The sequence below is a fragment of the Kryptolebias marmoratus genome, linkage group LG1, assembly GCF_001649575.2.
Source record: "Kryptolebias marmoratus isolate JLee-2015 linkage group LG1, ASM164957v2, whole genome shotgun sequence".
Lineage (NCBI taxonomy): Eukaryota > Metazoa > Chordata > Actinopteri > Cyprinodontiformes > Rivulidae > Kryptolebias > Kryptolebias marmoratus.
Window position 1 is genome coordinate 33,235,301 of NC_051430.1, and position 10,988 is coordinate 33,246,288.

General features: G+C 39.0%; 1 protein-coding gene across 1 annotated transcript in view; it reads left to right on the top strand.

Annotated features, from left to right (window-relative positions):
• The window catches only part of lemd3 (LEM domain containing 3), a 15,214-nt gene that overhangs the window by 1,927 nt on the left and 2,299 nt on the right, over positions 1-10,988 (top strand). The window contains exons 2-12 of the mRNA XM_017426369.3: positions 1,591-1,631; positions 4,087-4,156; positions 5,739-5,812; positions 6,236-6,315; positions 6,444-6,589; positions 7,964-8,065; positions 8,148-8,250; positions 9,388-9,551; positions 10,191-10,272; positions 10,459-10,564; positions 10,634-10,712. Coding sequence (XP_017281858.1) covers positions 1,591-1,631; positions 4,087-4,156; positions 5,739-5,812; positions 6,236-6,315; positions 6,444-6,589; positions 7,964-8,065; positions 8,148-8,250; positions 9,388-9,551; positions 10,191-10,272; positions 10,459-10,564; positions 10,634-10,712 — 1,047 coding nt within the window. The remainder of the gene's footprint in view (positions 1-1,590; positions 1,632-4,086; positions 4,157-5,738; positions 5,813-6,235; positions 6,316-6,443; positions 6,590-7,963; positions 8,066-8,147; positions 8,251-9,387; positions 9,552-10,190; positions 10,273-10,458; positions 10,565-10,633; positions 10,713-10,988) is intronic.

The following is a 10,988-nucleotide window of genomic DNA, read 5'->3' on the forward strand; positions in this document are numbered from 1 at the left end:
CCAACACAACAAACCTCTTCTATCACTTAAAGAAGAACCACGAAAAAGAATATTTAACAATCCAAAAAGTGCAAACAAACAAGTTGTAAAAGAGCCGGGAAAGTTGTGAAAAGTGAAACTATAGCCACCGAAGATAATGGAGTCTGTTGTCATTTGATACTGTTACGTCTAACAGGTACATATATATTGCTGCACTAAAATGCAGCAGATCTCATTTGTGAAAGTTCAGTTAAATGTCACTTCGAAATAAAGATTGAAATGAGATTATTTTTTCATATTTTTCAGAGAATAACTGACAACGTACGTAATTGGGGTATATTGTGATATATATCGTTATCGTGATATAAAATTATCCATATCGTGATATAGGATTTTTTCCATATCGCCCAGCACTATTTCAAAGTGACATTTAACTGAACTTTCGCAAACCCACACGTAAAGCAGCGTCATGTCGCAAAACGGAGGTTCTTCGCAGAACAGTTATTTTTTCTTCTTATTTATCACTTATATAAACTAAATGTATGCAAAGTGACAACACTAATACATTCGTCGTAGCCTACGTGAAAATACTGTCTGATAATGAGCCGGTCTGTTGGAGACCGCTGGTTTAATACATCATCTGTGGGCTGATCGGTTTCAGCCACAGAAAACTCATATCGGTCGGCCTCCTCTAAAAGTAACTTAAGAGGACAAAATACAGCCAGGTTGCAAAACAACAACGTTTTGAAGGAACTGAAAACATATCAGTGTATTTCGTTGAGGAAACTTGTCGTAAATAAGGTGAAATATTTGGAAAAATATAGAAGCGACAAAATTTATTCACACTCTATTCCTGATTCAGATAAATGTTTGGATATATGAAGGGTTAAAATGGCACAAAGTAAGCAGAAGTAGTGAGATTGCAAAATACTTGAAAGTTTCAGAAGAAACTATAAACACGAAGAGAAACATGAGTGTGACTGAGGTCACCCCAAAATGCAAAATAAAACTCCTACATCAAGACATTCAGGAGCAGCTTCATCGTTATTTCCTGCTGCTTTTTCTATCAGTTTTAATTAAAGATGAGATGATTGCACAACCTCGTGCAATATTTTGAGATCGGTTGGCTTGAAAATCTGTGTTGAGGAGGATGGTTATGTTAGTCAAATTTAAATTTTATTCATTTAGATATTAAATGTTTTTAACCAGGCTGAAGTAAAACGAATATGGTGGAGTAGCTCCATGAAGAGGGGGCGGGGCTAAAACTAAAACTCGAGCCAGCTGATGGGAATGCTGGTCCCAGTCACATTTACTAGTACCGTAGAGAAAAATGGTTGTTGTTGATGTTGAAACGTATAAGAAAATAAAAGGTAAAAGTCATAAAAAATTATGTGTTGACTACAAATATTAACGGCAATTAATTCTCAAAATCCATGTCCTTGATTAGGCTGACTATTCATGGCAGCCCTGATGGACAAGCATTTGCTTTTTTGTTTGACCTATAAAAAATAAGTTGTAAAGTTTTCGTTGCTTCTTTTCAAACATCCTTTAACTTACAGATGTGTTTTCTCTGTTATTTTAATAAGCTGTTTGTCTCTTTCTTTGTTTCAGTTAAGAACCACCCCTTTGGCAGCGGGTTTGACTCCTTATATGTGAGTACATAAGTTTATATATGTGTGTGTATATGTATATATATAAAATTCCCAGTTCTTTCTTTTCATTGAACTGTAGGGGTTTCAGAACATGCAAAAAAAATGGGGCATAAGGAATGTGATGAATTTTATTTTTTCTCATGGTTATTGCTATATTACATATAGATAAAGGTGAATGGAAGTATTACAGAAAAAGGGACGATCTTGGGTGAAAACGTGTAGAGGCAAATCGAAGTATTTGGCCAGTGCACGTCAAATTTAAATCACCCTTTAGTTCTGTTCTGGTCATTTATTTTCTTTGTTGCTCAGCTTTGAAATAATACCTGTAAATTTAACACCAAAACATTTGTCTCCATTGGGAATAGTGTGCCATGATGTCTGTCAGCGGTATGCCATACAGCATAGACAAAATCGACAGGAACAAATATGAGAAAAAAACGATGGGGATCTATGGGATTTTAAGTAAACATGAGTCGGATACAAGTGGCTAAAATGAGCTTCCTTAGAAATAAGGTGAGGAGCTCAGAGTAGAACAACCAGATGTTACAGTTTGGGAGTTATGGTGTAGCTATAGAGTGAAACAAAGTTTTTGTCAAGTTATTATTTTTTACAATAAAAGCGGAATCAGAGCCAAACTTAGTGCAACTTTTATAGTTTTTTTATTTTTTACTTCTGGCTTCTAATTTGACAACAATCCAACATTAATCTGTGTTCAGTGTATTAGGGCTTTAACTACCGTATGTTCCGGTCTATAAGGTGCACCTAAAAGCTTTCAATTCTGCCTTATGGTGCAGAAAATACGGTAATAATTTTGTTAGTTCACTAATCAGTGAAAATGTTTCATTAGTCTGTGCTTGGACCTCTTGTTGTGTTTTACGTCGTCTGCTTCAGTCGGCCCACCTGTAAATATCACCTGTCTGCATTACTGTGATCTAACCTGTGAAGGTTCAGATGAATGTGAAACTAATGAAATGTATTTCATTTTACTTTATGTGATCGTCACAAAAAAGGAAACTTATCAGTCAGTACAGAAATGCAAGAGGTCTGTCATTTTAAACAAGAGTAAATATGTCAACAAAATTGCTCACAAAGGGGTTTGAAAGTCTAAAAATAAATAACAGTGTAAAGTCTACATGAATTCATTAATTTCATATTGTGATAAAGCACTTTATTATTCTGAAAAACATAGAACTGAATAAATATTTTACAAATGAATTGTTTACTTTAGGTTGAAGAGGTTTACTATTAGATAAACACTAATATTACGTACAGAAGTTGACTCATTTACTGCTCCTAACAGGTCACATTTTATAACACAACTGGGTGATGTTCACTTAAGTCATCCAGGAGATCTTTTTTAAATTGACATAAACTTTTCTGTGCAAACATTTAAAAAGGAGGCAGCACAACGCGCTAACACTCCATCTAAAACTTAACTTTCATCATGCATGAATTACAAAAACAAAAGGTGAAAAACTTCACTCTCTCCTCAGTTTGAGCTGTGCACCCTGGAGCCTGAGGATTCTGCCCGTGCCACAAACGGCCTGCATGAGTGGAACGGTGCAACAAAGTTGTCAGAAAATACCTTGTGATTTTTCAACATATAAAAAGCCCCAACTTTTCACTTAATGGCAATAATTCACTTTACATTTTAAAACCTAAATCAGTTGGTTTAATGCTAAAACAGTTCCTGCAGAGTAACAGGATGAAGTTTGGTTGAAATACAGCCAGTGATGCAGATGATCAGTTGTCATTTTCTCCCAGTATAAAATTAGTACTTAGACATTTTAACAATAGTATTGCTCTTGTTATGTAATGTTACAAGATTTATATATATATAAGCCCAGCATGCTTGTCATTTGTCGGCCATCTTGGTTTTGAGAAAATTGTTGCATTTGCAGTAGATGACCAGTAGGTGGCAGTGTGGTAGTGGCTTCTGTGCGATAATAGCATCAAATGTTTTTTGACCAGCTGTCCGCTGTGTGAGAGAGCTTACATAAAGCTGCAGCTTTGCACAGTCTGCCTTCAGTGTTTTATTTGTTTTTTAGTGAAACTCTCACACACTTCTGACTGATTTTTATTCATTTCCTTCGAGCTCTGTCAGCCTTTTCCTCACCTTCTTCCCGGTTAGTCGTGGCAAACAGTAGCGATGATGCTGCCTCCACACGGTCTGGTTTTGCGTTGCAGTTTCATAAACCATTTATGTGGATCGTTGTGGCAGGAGCCGATTTTTAATGGTTTTGTTTTTGACAAGGCAACAGTAAAAATTCATGTCAACAGTTTTTTCTTAGTCGACTGGAATGACTAATTGTTGCAGCCCTAGTTTGTACGATTGAAGACATAAGATAAAGAATGTAACTAAAGTCTGACTGAATGTCGTCACATTAATAATAAACCGATTGTAGTTCAGTATTTCACTATTTCCTGTATGTTAACCAAGTGTTTCTGCTTTCAGGATAAGGAACAAAAAGATGTGATCCTACGACTGCTGCTGACTCTCCACGACCACCTGGCTGTTGTTGCTGGTAGATATCAACTTTCTCTTTAGCATTCACAAAATCCATGAGTGTGTAGCACAGAAGACTTTGTTTTTGGAGCATGGCTGATGTTTGTCACGACTCACAGCATCACCTTTCAGTTCTACTTGGAGACAGCTGCTACCATATCCTGTATAACAAATGAATAGAAAGCGTGTTTTAAGCCTTATTACCTGATGTGCGTTAGTTTTCAAATTCTTTTGCAATGACAGTAACTGCACATCTTGTTATTGTGTATAATTTACATTATACTCCTGTGCTCTTTAATATAAACATCAATCTGATATCAGTATATGAACTTCATGCAGAGATGTGTCAACGTGATACAAGTATTATGTGTGCTCTGTTTTATCATTCCATGAATACACTTCATCCTGGTATTACATTATTACTTCATTATCATTTAATATCGTGTCATCATTGCAATGTTGTCATTATGTTGTTATTGTATTATGTTATTACTTTTACCTTATCATAGTATTGTTTAGGGCTGCAACTATCGATAATTTCAATAATCGATTAATCGGGCGATTATTTTCTCGATTAATCGGTCGTCTTGGAATTCATTCATTCATTCAGTCATTCATTTTGGCCCACATAAAAAAGTTATCTGTATGTAAAGGAGTCGGTTGATGTAAAACTTTTACTACTTTCTTATTTTTAAATAAATCAACATAAATTCAATTCAACATTCTCACTTTATATACTTAGCTCTCAAGCAGAAAATAACAATAGCTAATTTACCACCCGTGTTTCACATCTCTAAAAAACTTACAACTAAATCAATTAAACACACACACACTACAAGTACCATTAAAACAATTAATTACAAAAATAAGTAGATGTAAATGTAGTTAAATGTTGCCTCACTCTTCACTTGCATACAGTGATCGACCCATGACTAAACATTACTTTGTGATGCCACCGGGTGGCGCTGAAAGCAGCGTGCAGTTTCCTGTATGCTAACTGCTGCTAACAGAGCTCACAGAGCTAGTTCTGCTGCTTAACAACTTACACAATAAACACAAAAGCCTATTCAGCAGATTCTAACCTGCAGTGAGTAAAATATGCCCCCAAAACAGTAATGGAGGAGCAGAAAGAAAGTTTGCAGTGAGGAAGAGGAGCCGTAGCTTCTTCATCATCATACGGAGCGGACAGTTTTGTTTTTTTTTTGTTTTTTTTAACGCTGCGGGTGATGTCACCGCTTCCGCGACAACGTTAGTGACGCATAAATTGCACAACACATATCGATAATGAATTTTGTTTCCAACGCTTTTAATTATCGAATTTTATCGATTTTATCGATTCGTTGTTGCAGCCCTAGTATTGTTACATTGTTATTACATCATCACATTGTTACATTATCATTACATCATTGTGATCATTATGCTATGGCATTATTATCATTACTTTGTTACATTAGTCCATCATTATTACATTACATCATCACCTTATTATCATTGCATTGCATTTTGTTATTGCGTTGTCACCTTGTTCTTTCGTTGTTATCCTGTGGTTATTACCATCAGGATATCATTGTGTTGGTGTTATAACGTTGTCATTATTCCAGGCCGTCATGACTGTGGAGATCAGCAGTATCCGAGGAGGAATCTGTCCATACACGAGGCCTCAGCTTTTTTATTGGTACGCTCACACATAAATATGTTTAATATATATATAACTGTGTTTTGCAAGACATACTTTAGAAGATTACAGTAGAGTTCATTTTTCTTTGTCAAAGTGAACTTTTCTCTGTTTTAAAGTTTACATTACATGTTTGTAAGTAAGTAAAAGTAAAAATCTAAGGTTTTTCTGTGATGTGAATTCTGCTTTAAACTTCACTGCCCGCTGCCTACAGGTGGGGTACGTTCTGAAGGTTTGACCAAAATGGTCACATTGTTGTTGTTTCTCATCTGAAGATGATTTTAGTTTAAAACTTTTGCTCATAATGCAGCGAGCAATATGATCCCTTCTAGGAGTGCTGAGGCTTCAGTTTATTTCTTTTTTCTGTTTAACCAAGCTAAAACCTAAAGTGACTGATTTCTGTTTACTGTGTTTGTTTTTCAGGCTCAAAATCAGGAGTTTGAAGAATTTCTTCACAGTTGTCTGGAGTGGATCATCCGTGCCAGTCAGGATGTTGGGATAAGGTACGGTCTGACACAAGTCTCAGATAGACTCAGGTTGTCCACTGAAGACCCTGACTTTTCCACATAAACACCCAACAGTTTGAGTGGCTTTCGGGGTTTAATGTCTTGGTGACTGCGTGTTCTTGCAGGCTGAGCGGGCAGGCAGCTGACAGCCCCGTGACCGACGTGTCTGAGATCGTTTGTTTGGAGTCCACACATCCCATGATGCCGTTCATGTGCCGGTTTCGCCGAGCTCTGCTCACAGTCACCAGTAAAGTCCTCCTGGTTGGTGTTGGTGAGTCGACCACGTCACAAACAGCAGATTTCCTGAAAGGACACATTAGTTCTCTTATTTGGAAATAAAATACATCTTTTCCATTCCCACACACCAAGAAAAGACCAAGTTGTTGCTCTCCACTGTCACCCCCACCCTGTGCTTGCTCTTTGTAATGAACCGGATAAAAACGAAGCACAGGAACCAGACCAACATAACCAGCAACCTTAGATGGGAAAAATAAAACAGAGGTGTCAAACCCAGTGACGCAAGGGGGCCAAAATGGAAAATTTGGTCCGAGCAAAGGGTCAATCACAATCAATATTTATTAAAAATTACATAAATTAATTAGTTTTAGATGTATTATGTCAAATCATTCATATAGAAATATCAATAACCTTTTCCCAGTTACAGATTATACAGAATTTAGAGCAAACAGACTTTAATGAACACAGACAAATAGATCAAACTTCTAAAAGCTCATCATTAACAGTCATGTCTTACGCCTCACTCAGCTTTTAAATGAAGTTTTTAACATTAAAACAGACAAAAACCTGATCATACAGAAATTAAAACTATATATTGTTGGCTTTTAAGTCACTGTCAGAGAAAACTTCACTAATTAGGCTCAGTTTTTTTAAGCAAAATAAGAATCAGAGACTCGATCTGAACCAGACTAGAGGGGCGGATGAAATGTTACAGAGGGCCGGATCTGGCCCTTGAAGTTGATTTATTTATGTGCATATGTAAAAATAGAGGTTCATCGAAGTGCTGTGTGTGTAAAAGAACAGCCATAGAACCAAACAATTAAAAGTAGATAAATAATAAACAGTTTCAGAAACGCTGCAGGACAGGAATAAGCTGCGAAGTCATTAAAAAATGCCTCTTCCTGCTGGAGACTAGCCTTCATGAGAGAGTCTCTGAAATGTTGAAACGTTCACAGGGAGTTCTCAGTTTCCTCTTGCAGTTTTGTACCATCTTGAATTTTGACCTTGCACAACAAGTTTTCTCTCTAAATAGCTGCAATCTCCAACTCTTCTCCAGTTTAGTTTCTGTAAGCTGTGCTGACAGCAAACGTCTGAGGCCAGAGGTTTAAAAACCTGGTCCAAGTCTGCCTAACTTCACGTGTAATTCAGTGGATTAAAGGCTCTGGAGTAGCTCTGTGATCAGGGAGCAGACAACTTTGGTGGATTAAATAATAAACATCTAGATGGCTGCCAAGGTGGTTGGGTCTGATGTGGGCAATCAATTTATCTCAAACAACAAACATTTATAAATGCTGCTCAAACCCCCTTAGAAGCAGGTTGGCTGTTTAATAATCATTTTCTGGAAGTTTGTATGGAAGTTTAGGGGAAAGACAGAGTTTTCAGCGATCTGTTGTGTGTCTGTGTGTAGTGGTAGTCCTTGTGTGGAGTGTGGTGTGCTACATGAAATATCGCTGGAGGAGAGAGGAGGAGGAGACGAGGCAGATGTATGACATGGTGGAGAGGATCATTGGTAAGGAGCGTTTGTACAGTTCAGATCCTTCTGTCTGGGAGCTCATTGCTGACGTGAACCTGCTGTGGTTGTTGTCGCTCAGATGTGTTAAGGACTCACGGGGAGGCCTGCCAAGAAAACCAGGAGCTGCAGCCCTACCTGCCCATCCCTCATGTCAGAGACTCTCTGATTCAGCCTCTTGACCGGTGAGTGCCGTCAGCTCTTCATCGTCTGTCTGCTTCCTGTTCATTCTGAGTGTACATGTTTTTAAAACTCTTATTGTCGTGCTCTAGAAGTGGCTCGGTGATGTTTCCAGTCACAAATGGCCTCCGACAGGTAGCTGTAAATGCAGCCAGTCAGATCCAGTAAACGGGCCGAACAGAAGCTGTTGGATGAGGATGTTCTGACCACTGAGGAGTCAGGAGAAAACATTTGTTGTTTCTGTGCGCTCCAAAGCCTCCGCTGGCCCCGGTACCGGGGGCCAGCAGCACTTCAGCGATTCAGATCAATCAAAACAAATGCTATACATTAATAAATATATGCATATTGGATATCAACGTAACAGGCAAAAGCTCCTCTAAACGATAGAAACATTATTTTCCACATCGACAACACCCAGCTTTAGCACTAAGCAGCCAAACGCAAAACATGAAAAAGACGCTAAACAAGCTAATCTGGTAAAACACACAGCAATGTCAGCGAATCCTGATCCAACCCACACAAACTGAATATCAGAGTAAACAAAAAAATATAAGCTTCGTCGCGCTACGTGCAAAATTCACCGAACCAGCAGCCAAAGAAAATGAATAACAAGACTCAATTCACGAAGCCAAAAACAAAATTTCAGTCCTACCTTTGCTGTGAAATGGTTATAATCCGTGTTAGATAAAATATTTTTAGTTTTTAGTCGCTTCTGTCTTCTGCATTCCGTGTACAAAACTCCGCAGCAACACTCGCTCGTTTCACCGGGCGTGCAGTTCCTTCGCTGTGATTGGTGAATGATGTTAGCTTCCATATTTATGTAAATATTTCTGGATTCTATTGGCTCTGGTGGTTCGATTGACATGTCAATCATCGAAATCGGCCAACGGGCTGCTGAGAAATTACCCCGTGATTTTTTTTTTTTTTGAGAAAACTGAAGGCTTTTTATAGTCTGGAGACTGCGGCAGTTGGTTTCCTCCCCTGCGCTGGCGTTAACTGATGGAAACTCTTGCCGTGCCGTGGGCTCGTGCTGCTGCTTCTTTTGAAATCTGAAGAATAAAACCACAATAGGTTGTTGAATTCATGTAAATTTGCTAAAAAGCTTTAAAGAAGGTGTGTCAGAGGTTGCATTTTGTCCACAGGAAGAAGATGAAGACGATTTGGACGCGGGCTGTAAGTTTCCTCTCAGCCAACGAGTCCAGGATCCGAACAGAGACTCAGAGGATCGGTGGAGCCGACTTCCTGGTCTGGAGGTGGATCCAGCCGTCTCTCAGCTCGGACAAATCCAAAGTCTGGCAGGGCAAAGGTCAGTCCTCACCGGACAAATATCTGGATATACATACAGAGGAAACCTGTGTACTACTTATTAGTATATTATTTATTCTGGACGGGGCGTATGTTGGTCACACGGTCGCAGATGTTCAGAAACTTGTTAAAAAGCAGCTAAAGCCAGTGTCTCACCAGGCTGAGACAAGAAAACACACACATTCTCTGTTTCTATGCACAACACGTTTGCATTTCCCCAGAATGCTGCACAAATATCTCAGGACAAAGTCTCCAGGAGTGAAATCCAAAGCTGCAGTCCTCCTCATTCATGGCTCAACAACTAATTCAGTCAGCTGGATTGTTGCTCAAAATCCTGGTTCTGTTTCAGGAGACGGTTTGAAACCCAGGTTTCCAGACGTGTCGCGGTTTCACATTAGAAACAGAGCAGAGATTTCTGTTGTTTTTTTACTGCAGCGTGTTCACTTCTAAAAGCTGAAGCTCGTCGGGAGTTGCTTTTGTGTGCACGTATCTGGGCAAGCCAAAAGTTTTAGGCGCTTTTCTGATGAGACGAATTGAAAAGAAACGACACTTTGAACATTTTATTATTTGTCGGTTGGTTCGTTTCTCTTGATTTCCTGCTAGTTTGCCATGTTGTTGTTGTTGTTGTTGTTTTTTCCAGCGTTCCCTCTGGACCGAAGGAATTCCCCTCCTAACAGCCTCACTCCGTGTCTGAAGATCAGAAATATGTTTGACCCCGTCATGTGAGTACCTCTCTGTAGTCGGCTTCATTCAGGATCACTTTTACAGATATTGATCTGAAAGTCGGTGTAGTAGCAGCTGAGAGTCTTTCACATCTCGCACTATTTGATTTGACCAAAGCGCCTACAACTCCTGTCATTTGTCATCATGAAAGACTGTGGGCTGTTTGGGTTTATTTGTGTTTGCAGGGAGGTTGGGGATAACTGGGATTTAGCCATCCAAGAAGCCATCCTGGAGAAGTGCAGCGATAACGACGGCATCGTCCATATTGCTGTGGATAAAAACTCCCGGGAGGTAAGCGCCGATCCTTCAGAGAGGTCCTCAGTGTTGAGCTGCTGGTCACTGATCGTCCTGCCTCCACAGGGCTGTGTTTATGTCAAGTGTCTGTCTCCAGAGCACTCAGGGAAGGCCTTCAAAGCTCTCCATGGCTCCTGGTTCGATGGTAAACTGCACCGACTCACACATGCAGAAATATGGCATCAAATATTTCACACACACTCAACTACTGCTGGGTGATATAACGATCCACATCGTGGGGACGATAGAAAAGTGTCTATCGTGATATATTTTCTTCTATCGTTTCTGTCATAATTGTATCAATGATTCATGTAAATATTTCATAACGTAGGCTACGACGAATGTATTAGTGTTGTCACTTTGCATACATTCAGTTTATAGAAGTGATAAATAAGAAGAAAAAACAACTATTTTGTGAAGA